Source organism: Lepidochelys kempii, chromosome 1, assembly GCF_965140285.1.
Source record: "Lepidochelys kempii isolate rLepKem1 chromosome 1, rLepKem1.hap1, whole genome shotgun sequence".
NCBI classification, from domain to species: Eukaryota; Metazoa; Chordata; order Testudines; family Cheloniidae; genus Lepidochelys; species Lepidochelys kempii.
The window spans coordinates 9,081,443-9,094,479 of NC_136380.1; the positions used below are offsets into that span (position 1 = coordinate 9,081,443).

Here is a 13,037-nt window from a genome sequence, read left to right on the forward strand (position 1 = left end):
GGGGTGTCAGCAGCCAGGGAAGGTGGGTCTCTGGGCGGTGGGAGGTGTCAGTCTTAGGGCTGGGGGGCAGGGGTGTCAGCAGCTGGGGAGGGTGGGTCTTGGGGTGATGGGGGGGTCAGCGTCCAGGGGAGTGGGTCTCAGGGCAGTGGGGGGTTCAGCAGCTTGGGGGGGTCTCAGGGAGGTGAGGGGTGCTCAGCAGCCGGGTGAGGTCAGCTACCAGGTCATTAGGTCCTGGGGGCAGGGGGGTCATACCACTGTGTGGGGATTGTGTCAAAGGTGATCAGGGAACTCCCCCCTATACACACACACTCCATGTTTCAGAGTAACAGCCGTGTTAGTCTGTATTCGCAAAAAGAAAAGGAGGACTTGTGGCACCTTAGAGACTAACCAATTTATTTGAGCATGAGCTTTCGTGAGCTACAGCTCACTTCATCGGATGCATGCCGTGGAAAGTATAGAAGATCTTTTTATACACACAAAGCATGGAAAAAATGGGTGTTGACCACTACAAAAGGTTTTCTCTCCTCCCACCCCACTCTCCTGCTGGTAATAGCTTATCTAAAGTGATCATTTTCCTTACAATGTGTATGATGATCAAGTGGGCCATTTCCAGCACAAATCCAGGGTTTAACAAGAACGTGGGGGGGGGGGGGGGTAGGAAAGAACAAGGGGAAGTAAGTTACCTTGCATAATGACTTAGCCACTCCCAGTCTCTATTCAAGCCTAAGTTAATTGTATCCAATTTGCAAATGAATTCCAATTCAACAGTCTCTGGCTGGAGTCTGGTTTTGACTCACCCCCCTTCCTGCCAGGAGTGGCTGGGGACTTCCCCCTGCTGAGGGAGCCACATGATAAATACTTCCTCCCCCAGCGGCTCCGAGCAGACAGCCCAGCCTGGCAGGATGGACCCAGCCCCGGCCCGCAGGCGCCCAGGTAAGGCCCAGCTGCTCGCACGTGGGGCACGGGTGGTGGGCGGGGGAGGCAGCTGGTATGTTTCCTTTCAGGACAGCTTTTTTGTCAGCCTGCCACAAAGAGGCTGATTTGCTGGGGGCTCCATTCTTGGGAACCCCCCCTCCAACATGAGATGGTGTAGGGGAGGTCCCCAGAACAGAGCCACCCCCCCCCCCAAAAAAATCCCTCAGTGGTTCTAACATGGGCTGGTGACTTTCTGTCTCGCTACCGGGCGGGCTGGGGCGGGCGCTGTTGGGGTTGGACTGGGGAGCCGGTGGGTCAGTGCCAACCGGCTCCGCCTGGCTTTGGCCTTTGCCACGGCACTTAATTACTTGAGGGGGTCAGTGCCGTGGTTGCGCTTGGTGGTGTATGCCATGGTCCCTGCCCCGCAGAGCTTCCAAGAAAAGTGGGAGGGGAAACTGAGGCACAGAGGGGCAGCGAGTGGGCAGAGGCAGGTATAGACCCCCTGACTGACAGCCCAGCACTCTAATCATAGTCTCCTGTCCTGCTATGCCTCAGTTTCCCTCTGTGTGACATGAGAGATCATAGGCGGTCAGTGACTGTGCTCAGATGGGGGAGCTGGGGCCGGCAGGGAAATCTTACAGTGCCAAACTCCTCCGAAGGGCAGAAGTGATGGGGCTGGGGGAAGTGTTCCCATCCCCCTTGCTCCTGCGGTTGCAGGATGGGCTCAGCTGTGAGGCGTTCGAGGGGATCTCCTCGATCCCCTGCCCTTCACGCAGCCCTAGTGTGAGGAGCAACAGCCATAGAGGTGGGGAGGTGTCGGGGCGGGAGGCAGGTGGCTGCTTTGGTTACATGGGCCCAGCGCCTCCAAGGGGTTCAGGACCTGAGCTGCCATCGATTTTGGTCCTCTGAGGCTCTGGGCCCTTGCAGCCTGTCCTGTGTCCCTCACCTCCATGTCTGGAGGGTAAGAGCCTGGGGCAGCCGGGGGAGGGGGGCGGCACAGTGCTGGGACGGAGCCTGCGGGGGTGAGGTAGAGGAAAGGAGCAGCAGGGTGAATGCAGGGCTTGGGGCCTAAGGTATTGATGGGTACCTGTTAGCAAGCTGAGCCCCCTGTTGTATCATTACCCCATTGTACAGATGGGGAAACTGAGGCACCATGAGGGGCAGGGTCACACAGCCAAGCAGTAGTAGAGGCCTGGCTCTAGGTGGGGAGCTGTGGCTCGGAGCACCCCATGGGCTGCTCCCATTCCCCACCCCAGCCATGCTAATGCTGCCTTCTCTTGTGCTCCCAGGTGTGATGGGTGCTGTTCCCTGGCTCCCTCTAGTCCTCCTCTGCAGCCACTTCCAGAGCTCAGGTAAGGCGAGGGCGGCCGGACAGCGTAGGGTCCTTGTGCTCATGAACGTGTGGGACAAACAGCTCTGTCCCCATTCCGGTGTAGTGGGGTGGGGACAGACGGACGGTGTGAGCTCGCCGTGTGCTGCAACTTGGCCAAGGTCCCCAGGCCGCTGCAGATGCTACCCCCCCCCACCACCCCAAAGTGTGGTGCTTTTACTGGAGCTGTCTAACCTGTTGGACTTCTCCTCTCCTGGAGGCTAATCGAGACTCTCCCTCAGTGAGCCATCCATTACTGGGCTAGTGCAGGGGATGTGCGGGGGTGAGCTCTCTGGCCTGTGTCAGCCGGGAGTGTTGGGGGGCAGGCTAGATGAGCAGACGTGGTCTTAAAACTCTGGCCTTAAAACTCTGACTTCCTATCAATAATTTCCTGCAGCAGTGAGTTCCACAGGTTAAAAAGTAACTTCCAGGTCAACACTCTAACTAGCGGGGGCTTGAGGGACAAGCTCGTTGGCTTTAAAAGGAAGGGTCAGCTCCCCCTCTGCCCCTCCAAGTTGTGCCCATATTGCTGTCCCAGGGTGACGTTCATCATTTCTGAGCTCTGTGTCTTGCTGTGCGGCAGGCTGGGATCCCTCTAACAGGTACAGCAGCCACCGGCCTGAGGCCTGGCTGGGAGCCTGGACTTGAGGGTGCTACTGCTGCCTCTGCCAGAGTTAGTCTATCACCACACGGCTGGTCACCTGACTGCTCTGTGCCTCAGTTTCCCCATGTGTATAGCAGGTGCTCTGCCCTCCTCCATGTTGTTTGTGCACTGCCCAGGTGCCAGTCTGTGCCCTAGGGAGCCCCGCCCTTCACTGCCTTTCACCAAACCCTTCTCCTTTCAGATGCAGCTTCCAGCCTGCGCCCAGAGATCATCACCCCCCTGAAGCCTGTGAAAAGTCCCGCCTTGGGTAATTGACGTTCTCTGTCCAGCTACGCACTGCAGGCACTGTGTGGGCGTGGGGGCGGGAAATCAATCACAGCAGGTCCTGGTTGCACACCTGGCCCTGTCGTCCCCCAGCTTTATTCAAGCCACAGTGAGCTGGAGGGAGGGCGACGCCTGACACCGGCTCCCAGCCATGCTCACTCGCCCCGGTGCAGTGCCAATGAGGTGCTGGGGGCGGGTAGGGCCTGGGGCACGGCCAGCGTGCACGGGGGGAGGCCAGCAGCCCTGACTCCCCCTCGCACACCAGACACTCTGCACCTGTAGCAATTCCACAGGCCCCAGCCCAGTGCAGGCCCTGCCAGGCTAAAGGAGAGGCCCCCAGTCTGAGCAGCACAAGGGTGTCCAGGCGCTGAGCATGTCCAGCCCCTTGGGGGGCACTGGGATCTCCAAGCATGGCTGGCGTTCCCTCCAGCAGCGGGGCCCACCCCATGGGGATGCAGTTCCCATGGCGATGTTCCCCCCACCCCTGATGGGGATGCAGTTCCCATGGCGATGTTCCCCCGTGGCAGGGATGCAGTTCCCATGGCGATGTTCCTCTGGCAGGCAGGGCCGTTGGCCCACTGCCGCTAGGGGACCCCGAAGCCAGGCCCTGAAGGGGACCTGCCCTTGCCTTGGCCCCTGACATCGCAGCTTCCTGTCGCTTTGCCTCCTTGGCCAGGGAAACGCTTCAGTCTCCGCTGCCAGGCTAAGAGCCCCTTCCCGGGGATGACCCTCATCTACTGGCTGGCAAATGGCTCCTTCGTGGAGGACCAGTACCTGGACTTGGCAGTGTGCGAAGGGGATGTTGTGTGAGTAAACACCCCGAGCTGGGGGGAGGGGGTCCCCCAGGCCCGCTGACCTGCCCCACTCCCAGGGTGGAGAGCCTGCAGCAGGGCTGGCTGGGTGGCCTGACTCTGGCTCTGGACCCTCCCCCCAGCAGCTCACCCCTTCGGATCCAGGGCTCTGGCAGGGACAGGCTCAGGGCCGTGGTAGTTTGGGGAGGGAGAATCTCAGTCCAAGGACTTAAGTCCTGCCCCCTGGAGCTAAAGGAGAATCGGTTCAGCAGCGGGCGGGCCTGCCCGTGAAGGTGCCCAGCGGCGCTGAGCCTTTGGCCTGGGTCGCAGAGGCCCTGTGGTTCACAGCAAGGAGGGGGCTGTGCAGCGGATGAGAAGCAGAGCCCTGGTGCGGTGCAGTGACCCTGGCTTCACCCCCTCGCTCCCGTGCAGACATGCCCTGGGAGCTTGCCCCTGCAGCTGTTTCTGGGGTGGGGAGAGGGCAACACCTGGTGGCTGTTTAGGCCAATGACAGCTCTCCGGTGCCCTCGCTGACCCCCAGTCAAGCCCCTGCCTCTTCCCTCACAGAACAGAGGCCAGGGGCACCGGGGTCCTCCTGACCCGGGAGTTGCACTTCTGCTCCTTCTCCCAGCGGGACAGCAGCACCTCCTTCATGTGTGTGGTGAGGAACCCAGCCGGGCTGGAAAAGGCACTTGTCCGCTGGGACCCTGAGCAGCCAGCCCAGGTCGCGGAGCCGCAGCAGGAGACAAGGCAGGACGTCCAGACCCTGGAGACCACCCCCAGCGTGGACTGGTGAGAGCCCTTAATGGCTATGGGGAGGAGCGTGTGGGCATGGGCTGGCCACATTGCCAAGCCCCTGACAAGGTCCCTCACCAAAGGCTCTTAAGCAAACTCAGCAGTCATGGGATAAGAGGGACGGTCCTCTCATGGATCAGTAAGTAACTGGTTAAAAGGCAGGGAACAAAGGGTAGGAATAAATGGTCAGTTTTCAGAAGGGAGAGAGGTAAATAGTGGGGTCCCCCAGGAGTCTGTGCTGTGCCCCGTGCTGTTCAACATACTCATAAATGACCTGGAAAAAGGGGTAAACAGTGAGGTGGCAAAATTCACAGGTGATACAAAACTGCTCAAGATAGTTATGTCCCAGGCAGACTGTGACAAACTACAAAAAGATCCTGCAAAACTGGGTGACGGGGCAACAGAGTGGCAGATGACATTCGGTGTTGATCAATGCAAAGTAATGCATGTTGGAAAACAATTCCAGCTATACATATACAATGATGGGGTCTAAATGAGCTGTTACCACTCGAGAAAGAGTCCGTGGAGTCACTGTGGATAGTTCTCTGAAAACATCCACTCGATGCGCAGCGGCAGCCAGAAAAGCAAACAGAACGCTGGGAATCATTAAGAAAGGGATCGATATCATGTTGCCTCTAGATAAATCCATAGTACGCCCCCATCTTGACTAGTGCGTGCAGATGTGGTCGCCCTATCTCAAAAAAGATATACTGGAATTCGAAAAGGTTCAGAAAAGGATGACACAAATGATTAAGGGTATGGAACAGCTCCGTATGAGGAGAGATTAATAAGACTGGGACTTTCCAGCTTAGAAAAGAGACAACTAAGGGAGAATAGGATAGAGGTCTATAAAATCATGACGGGTGTGGAGAAAGTAAATAAGGAAGTGTGATTTACTCTCTCATAACACAAGAACAAGAGGTCACCAAATGAAATAAAGGCAGGTTTAAAAAAAAACAAAAGGAAGTATTTATTTACACAACTCAGTCAACCTGTGGAACTCCATGCCAGAGGATGTAGTAAAGGCCAAGACTAGAACAGGGTTAAAAAAAGAACTAGATAAAGTTCATGGAGGATAGGTCCATCAATGGGTGTTAGCCAGGATGGGCAGGGATGGTGTCCCTAGACTCTGTTTGCAAGTTGCTGGGAATGAATCACTTGATTCCCTGTTCAGTTCATTCCCTCTGGGGCACCTGCCACCAATGCCACCTACCACCTGGCATTGGCCACTGTCAGCAGACAGGATACTGGGCTGGATGGACCTTTGGTCTGACCCAGTCTGGCCGTTCTTATGGGGTTGGAGCCCCTGCCTCACTCTCAGCTGTACAGCACTTCCCAAGAGGTGGGGGGGGGAGCTGCCAGGAGCTCAACACTGGTGCTTCCCCTGCCCCTGGAGCCCCACCCCTTCTCTTCGCCGTGAGCTGGTGGAGAGCTACTGGGTTCCACCCCAGTGACAGCTGCATGTCACCAGTGGGCAAAGCAAGGGGCTCAGTCAGAGTGCAGGGAATCAGCCTGCACCCCCAGACCTGATGGAGCCCAGAGGGAGGCAATCCCTGCATGGGGCCTGGAGGCCGGGCACGGTCACGCTGTGAGAGTGGGATCCTCTGCAGGGCCCCAGGGCCAGCTAGGCACCAGCTGCGTGGGAACGGCCGGCACCTGCCAGCCTGGCACTAACCGCACGTTGGCTTTCTCCAGGGCCAAGAGCATGGACGGAGCACAGGGACAGCAGCACCAGCCCGCGAGAGGCAGCGATATTGTGCCTATGGCTGCCAAGTGCCACTTCGCTGGCAAGGCTATGCCAGCCTCCCTCCACGGCCAACACAGCTGAGCTGCCCTCCCCCCCCACCCACTCTGTTCTTCCTGTGTCCGCTTGCAGCCTGGCAGGGCCGCAGCTTGGCTGCCCCGGAGGGGGAAGGCCAGATTCAGCCCCAGCCCTCAGCTTCTCTGTTAGATTCCCCACCCCAGACCCAAGGTGCTGGTGGGGGAGGCTCCCGCAGGACTTGCCCTCTGGGCGAGGGCCCAAAGCAGCAGTAACAGGGCTGCCCCCCACCCCTACCTGCAGTGTCACTCTCTCCCCTAGTGAAGTGGGGTGACCAAAGCCACCCCCTGCTGCCAACCCAGCCTATGACCGAAGGGGGCAGCTAGCAATGCTCTGCCTGTTATATGCCCAGGAGGGCAGCACCTGCTTGGGGCAGGGGCTGGGAGACCAGCAACTCAGGGCCTCTCGCTGCCAGCTCTCCACCCACTTCGCATTGTTTTGATTATATAAAAACACAATGTTCTGTGCTGGCTGGGCCGGTTTCTTGTAGCCATCTCAGCCACCGTCTCGGAGGGAGAGGCAGAGGGGAGTAGCCTCGTGGGTCAGGGAAGGGGGCTGATCTGGGCATGGGGGAGACAGCGGGGCAGAGATGGGGGGGAGGTGAAGTCTTGCGGAACAGAGGGGGCAGGAGGGCAATTGGAGGGGTGGAGCAGGAAGGGGCCTTCCAGGGAAGAGGACCAGCTTGAAGGGGATGGAGAGGGGGAAGCCCATGGAGTGAGCCAGAGGGCAGCTCTGGGACAATGCAAGGGGCAGGGGGAAGCCAGAGGGAAGGGTGCAGGAGGAGGGGCTGGAGGAGATGCAGCTGGGTGAGGAGAGGGCTCCTTAACTCAGCCATTATAGAAGCAGAAAGCCTGAGACTCAGGCAAGGGCCACAAGGATGGGTGCTGGTGGCCAGGTCTGACGGGGAGGGTAGACAAGGCTGTGAGTGTGAGCTCCTGGAGGGGGGACGGGCTGGAGAGGAGGTAGGTCCATGGCATGGTCGGAGGGCAAACAGGCTGCCGACATGCAGAAGCCGCTCGCTCCGTGGAGGGGGTTGTGTGCCCCCCTCACCCGCAGGGTTCACCCAGTGTGGCCCCAGCAGACTGCAGCCCTCGGTGCTGGTGAAGCTGCCTGCAGGGTCCAGCAGCCAGCTGGGCCCGTGGCTCCGTCCGAGTCCTGCTGCGGCTGGGAGACTAGCCTTTAGCTCACGCCTGCCCCGGTGGCTCTCTGGGCCTGCCCGGCCGCAGGCAGGGGCTGCTCTGAGGGCAGGAACCCCCTAGAGACAAAACAAGGCCTCGGAAACGGGCATCAGGAGAAAAGTAGTTTATTTACACGTAGAAAGGGTTTAAAAATGACACGTTTCACTGACATCTGGACAGCCCCAGGTGAGTGCCCGGCAGGGCCCCTCCTTGTGCAGACCCCCCCGACCTGCTCTCTGCAGTTAAAGCCCAGAGGATTTGAGACCGAATTTACTTAGTCTGTAAAAATGAGGGAGCCAGAGCCAGGCGGGGCAGTGGGCACAGCCTCCCAGCCAGCACCCCGCAGAGCTGCCCCCCGCCCCCGGCACCGACCCAACCCAGCAGCAGCTAGTCCCAGCCCCGCTCCCGGAGCCCACGCAGCCCGGCCGCTCCTTGCAGCTGCCTGAGGCTTTGTAAGGCTCAGAAGAGCAGCTTTCAACCATGATAAACGGGGGGCAGGGGGGGTTAACACAGCTGTGGAGGACCAGCCCATTGTAACCTGGGGCTCCAGGAAGCAAACCCCAGTTCATTAGTTTGAGGTGAGCTGGAAGAGGGGCCTGAGCGCAAGGTGAGGTGGGGTGGATACAGGAGATCTCAGCCCTGGGAGACAAGTCTAAAACCCTGCCCTGCCTTGCGCTGGACACGGGGAATCCAGCTCTGCGGGGGTCAGAGTCTCACACCCCGGGCTGCACACGCCCATCTCCCCTGGCAGCTGGGCTGTACCCACAGCCCTCACAATGACAGCTGGCCCTAGCCTGTGGGGACCCCTCCTGGCCCCAGCCCTGGCAGATTTTCCACCTTGCAGGGGAGACCTAGCTTGCTACACAGAATACAAACCAAAGCAACGCAGCGAAGGGGGAGGGGCCGCTGTGCCTGCTGCTACCCCCACCCTGTCTGTACAGTAGAGGAAGCACCCCCCCCACCCCCTGTGCCAGAGACCCTGGCTGCCCTCCCTATGTACAGTGCCTACAAGAAGCTGCCAGCCAAGCAGAACCTGTGCAACCCCCCAGGAAGGGTATAATCTGAATGATATGGAGGAATTCCCGCTGTACATAATCTTCGTGCCCAAACCCCACAGGAAACACCCCTAGTGCCACGCGGCTGCGGTCCCCACTTCCCTCCCCCCGCTGGATTCTAGTGTTTGAGGAAGGCAGCCCCCCTGCAGGGAACAACCCAAACTAGAGTTATACGCAAGAGAGACCCCGTAAGAACCCCCAATCCCCACTAAGCCAATGAAGAGCAAATGATGCCTCCCACCCCCAGAGTCCTAGCTCTGTGCACCCCCAAGCAGATCAGCGACCCCCTCCGAGCGGTTCCTTTAGTGTAGACGGCCGTGGGGAGACGTGAGAGCCCATGGGCTGCGAGAGGGGAAGGGGAGCCCAGCGTGCAGGTGAAGGGGGACGCGGATGCTGAACTCCCCCCAGCTGGCCTATGGCAGGAGACAGCACGTGGCCGCGCGTCGAAGGGTGGGCTCCTTTCCCTCAGGCTCTGCTCGGGGCTCGCTGGGGAGCCCTCTCCAGGATCCCCCTTCCGCCTCCGCAGCCAGCTCACCACACGCAGGGCAGCGCCCGGGTTTTCCTGCCCCAGCTGGGGCTGCTCCGAAGAGCTCCTCCGTTGTCAGCATGCCCAGTGAGCAGACTCGGTCCCTGGCAGTCCTCCCCAAGCACTCGGGTACCAGCTTCGCTGCCCAGCTCTGCCCTGGGTTTCGGGGTCTCATGGGAGCACACCGCTGGCTCCAGAGCAGGGAGGGAGAGAAAGGGCAAAAGCTCGATCCAAAGTGGCTGATGGAGCAGCTCCTAACACAATGGCGCCTTCGGGACAGCTTCGCCCCTGGCAGACCCAGCAGAGTGGGGCTCAGCCAGGAGAGAGTTAGAATTTCATGTTCTTGGGTGACTTGCGGCTGGCCTGCGGGGAACAGGCAATCTAGTTAGTCTCAGCACTGCGGGGCCGGTCCAGAGCAACTGCAGGGGTGTGTGCCAGCTGCGGGCCTTCGGGGGGGACAGCCAAAAGGACAGAGGGCAGGTGTGTTAAAGGGTAAGGCAGCCAGAGACCTGGGCACGCATGTTCACCAGCCAAAGTCTCCTCCGGCAGGCGGATGCAGGGTTAAGGGAAAACCAGGAGAGGTCAGTTCCCCTCGCTCCAGGCAGAGGGATCCATGCATGGGCCACTCCAGGGCCCACAGCCCCCCAGCAGCGGACTGGGTTCGCTGCAGGGGCAGGCTGGGAAGGAGAGGTTCCCCCCCCACAGGCAGGGTCAGCAGCAGGGGAGCGAGTTACCAGCTGGTCCATGGGCTGAGTCCATCTTTAAGCCAGCGTCACCATAGCCCACAGTGAGAGCCCAGCAAGGGAGGGACCGACCGCCTGGCTGCTTGTACGTGACAAGGGCAGACCCCCCACATGCTCCCCACACACCATCAGCAGACTCTAGTGCGTTCGGGCGGGAGAGGGAGGGGGATGAGTGACCACTGGGTCCCCTAGAGACGGTGCTGCCCGCAATGCTTGCAATCAGCAGCCCGGCCCCTCACCGCACCTCTAGCCTGGCAGGCGGCTCAGGCAGCCTGGGAGTCCTGCAACACCCAGGGAGACAGGTGGCTTTGCTGCCTTGCCACGGGACCAGCTGCCAAGGTCTGTTAAAGGTCACATGACACGGGTTGGGAGCCCCGAGGGGCTGTTTGGACAGCCATCTCCTGGCTGTGTTTGCTAACCCAGCCCTGCACCCCGTGAGGCTGCTTGTCCATGACGGGAAAGCCCAAGACGCTATCGCTCCCCGGTCAGCGTCCGGGCACTGTCCCCTCCCGGGGACAGACCGTTCAGCCCCCGGCCTGCAGCTCTCAGCTTCGGAGCGCTGTGCCCAGCGGGGGATGCTCTGATGCTGCTCCAGCTGTACCTCGCCAGCAGCTGCGTATCAGTTAACTCCCATGGGAGCTGGGGGCCTGCAGGGCTCTGCGCAGTCCCAGCTGGGCTCTAACGGGCAGGGCTCAGTACAGGGGTACCCGGGGGACGAGCTCTGGCTTGGGGTCTGCAGGAGATCAGGCTAGACTGAATGGCTCCTGGCCATGAACAACAGACGGCCTGCAGGGACAGCCAGCACAAGGCGGGTGGGGCGGGGGCGAGATGCCTTGCTCCATACCTTGCCCTTCCCCTTGGGCGACTTGGCTGTGGCTATCCTGGGGGACCGCCGAGCGCTGCCACGTGGCGAGGTTTTGGGCGTCGTTTTCCGGTTGGCGCCCCGGCGCAGGAGGCTGCTGCCCAGCTTCTTGGGGGTGTTCAGGATGCTGAAGGCCATCGACTGGCGCCGGTCAGGCTGCAGGGAGAGAAAGCGGAGCCGTGGAGCGCTGGGGCTTTCCACACAGCACGGCAAAGCCCCACCGGCCCGGAGAGTCACTTCACGCCCAGGACGGATACTCGAGCTGCTGGCCGGAATCTGGAGCAGTGCATGCTGGGGCGGCCCATCCCCCCCCAGCTGGGACAACGCCCTCGATCCTGACCCCGAGCCCTCCTTGCTAACCAGAGCCGCTCAACCACGTCCCCGGGCCTCAAGCCAGCTCAGTGTCAGCCCGGGGGGCACGGACGAGTTGCTCACCTGCTTGCCGGTCGCTTGGGGCTCGCCCTTCCTGCTGCCACGCTTGTGCTCCTCGTTCCGCTCTCTGGGCGTCTGGGGCCGTGGGAAGCAGCTGGTTGGCTTCTTGGACTGGAGGGAGAGAGTCAGAGTGGGGATCCTGGCTGGCTGCTCCCCAGCCAGCACCCCCAGCCCAGCAGGGGCAGAGGAGAGTGCGCGTTATTGCGGCACGGACGTGCAGCCAGGCCAGGAGGAGACCTGTATGTGCCCCGTGCTCCAGGGGGATCCTGCAGGGCTGCCGGAGTGCAGGCAGCAGGCCCAGGGCATGGGAATCCCCCAGTTGGTATTCGTATTTCCTGCTAGAGATCTCTCCGATCAGCTGCCTGCCCAGGAAGAGCATTCCCACCCCAGAGCAGCCCTCACCCCCCTGGTCCCTCCGCTCCGCCTATGCTTTTGGGGGGGGGGGGCGGCTTTTTAAATGGGTGTGCGCGCAAAAGGCGAGCTCCCCTTGCTTGGGCCCGCTCGGAGAGGGAGCTAGCGGCCACGCTGAGCAGCATCAGCAGGAGTGCCCTACATGCCGCCAACTATGCAGTCCTGACCCCCAGGATCTGAACCCCCACAGCGAGCCCATCGCAGCCTCACCCCTTCCAGTGCTGCGTGCTCACGAAAGTCAACGGACCCGCACTGTCCCCTGGGCTCACTCATGCAGCGAGTGGGGCAGGGCTCAGCTTGCCACTCACCTCCGGGGTGTCTGGGCCCTGGTGAGATTCGTCTGAACTGCGCTTCCTCTGCAGCCGCGTGGCAATGCCTCCTGCCCAGCCGGTGCTGAGCGTGCTGCGACGGGCGGCTGCGCTCTCGATCTGGGAGGGCTGCATGCTGGCCCGGCGCAGCGTCTCCTTCGGGTCGCCCGTCTTCATCTCCTCGTCCGTGATGACGGTCAGGGACTGGGAGGGCTGGGGAAACACAGGCACAGACAGGAGACTGGTGACACACTGCCTGCAGAGAACACGTTCTCACGCAGCTCAGTCTCAGACTAAGCCTGGAAGGGACCAGCGTGATCATCCAGTCTGACCTCCTGCACATTGCAGGCCACAGAGCCCCACCCACCCACTCCTGTAATAGACCCCGAACCTCTGGCTGAGTCACTGACCTTCTCAGATCTTGATTTAAAGACACGTGGGAAAAAATTCTCTGGAGTAACGCAGAGCCCTCCCAATCTAATATCCCATTCCTGGCCATTGGGGATTTTTGCTACTAGCAGTCACAGATGGGCCACATGCCACTGTAAGCAGTCAGCCCCTCCGTAAACTTATCACGCTCAGTCTTAAAGCCGGTTAGTTTTTTTTGCCCCACTGCTCCCCTTGCAAGGCTGTTTCAGAACTTCACTCCTCTGATGGTCTAATTCCGAATCTCAACTTGTTGATGACCAGCTTGTATCCATTTGCTCTTGTGTCCACATTGGCGCTTCACTTAAATAACTCCTCTCCCTCCCTCGTGTTTTTCCCTCTGATGTATTTATAGAGAGCGATCATATCTCCTCCAGCCTTCGTTAAACAAGTCAACAGTTGAACAACAGTCTTGGCTAAACAAGCCAAGCTCCTTGAGTCTCCTCTCGTAAGACAGGTTTTCCATTCCTCGGATCATC

At 60.2% G+C, this 13,037-nt stretch overlaps 2 protein-coding genes across 9 annotated transcripts in view; one reads left to right on the forward strand and one right to left on the reverse strand.

Moving 5' to 3' along the window:
- The first annotated feature begins 198 nt into the window (after nt 1-198).
- IL18BP (interleukin 18 binding protein) lies at nt 199-7,084 on the forward strand. Of its 3 annotated transcripts, XM_073333457.2 has the most exons (6): nt 199-933; nt 2,205-2,267; nt 3,130-3,195; nt 3,889-4,018; nt 4,571-4,795; nt 6,494-7,084. In XM_073333457.2, exons 1-6 carry the CDS (start codon nt 849-851, stop codon nt 6,624-6,626), a joined length of 702 nt encoding a protein of 233 aa, XP_073189558.1. In that variant the 5' UTR covers nt 199-848; the 3' UTR covers nt 6,627-7,084. The 3 variants fall into 3 exon arrangements, with proteins under 3 accessions (XP_073189558.1, XP_073189569.1, XP_073189551.1); XM_073333468.2 differs by lacking the exon at nt 2,205-2,267; XM_073333450.2 differs by lacking the exon at nt 199-933 and having other exon boundaries at nt 958-2,267.
- Nucleotides 7,085-7,904: 820 nt separating this feature from the next.
- NUMA1 (nuclear mitotic apparatus protein 1) overlaps nt 7,905-13,037 on the reverse strand; it is a 62,036-nt gene continuing 56,903 nt past the window's right edge. For all 6 annotated transcript variants that reach the window (XM_073333403.2, XM_073333423.2, XM_073333434.2 and 3 more), the window contains 4 exons: nt 12,133-12,345; nt 11,417-11,524; nt 10,964-11,137; nt 7,905-9,739 (listed from right to left, as the gene is read on the reverse strand). In XM_073333403.2, coding sequence (XP_073189504.2) covers nt 9,704-9,739; nt 10,964-11,137; nt 11,417-11,524; nt 12,133-12,345 — 531 coding nt within the window. In that variant the 3' untranslated portion in view covers nt 7,905-9,703. The remainder of the gene's footprint in view (nt 9,740-10,963; nt 11,138-11,416; nt 11,525-12,132; nt 12,346-13,037) is intronic.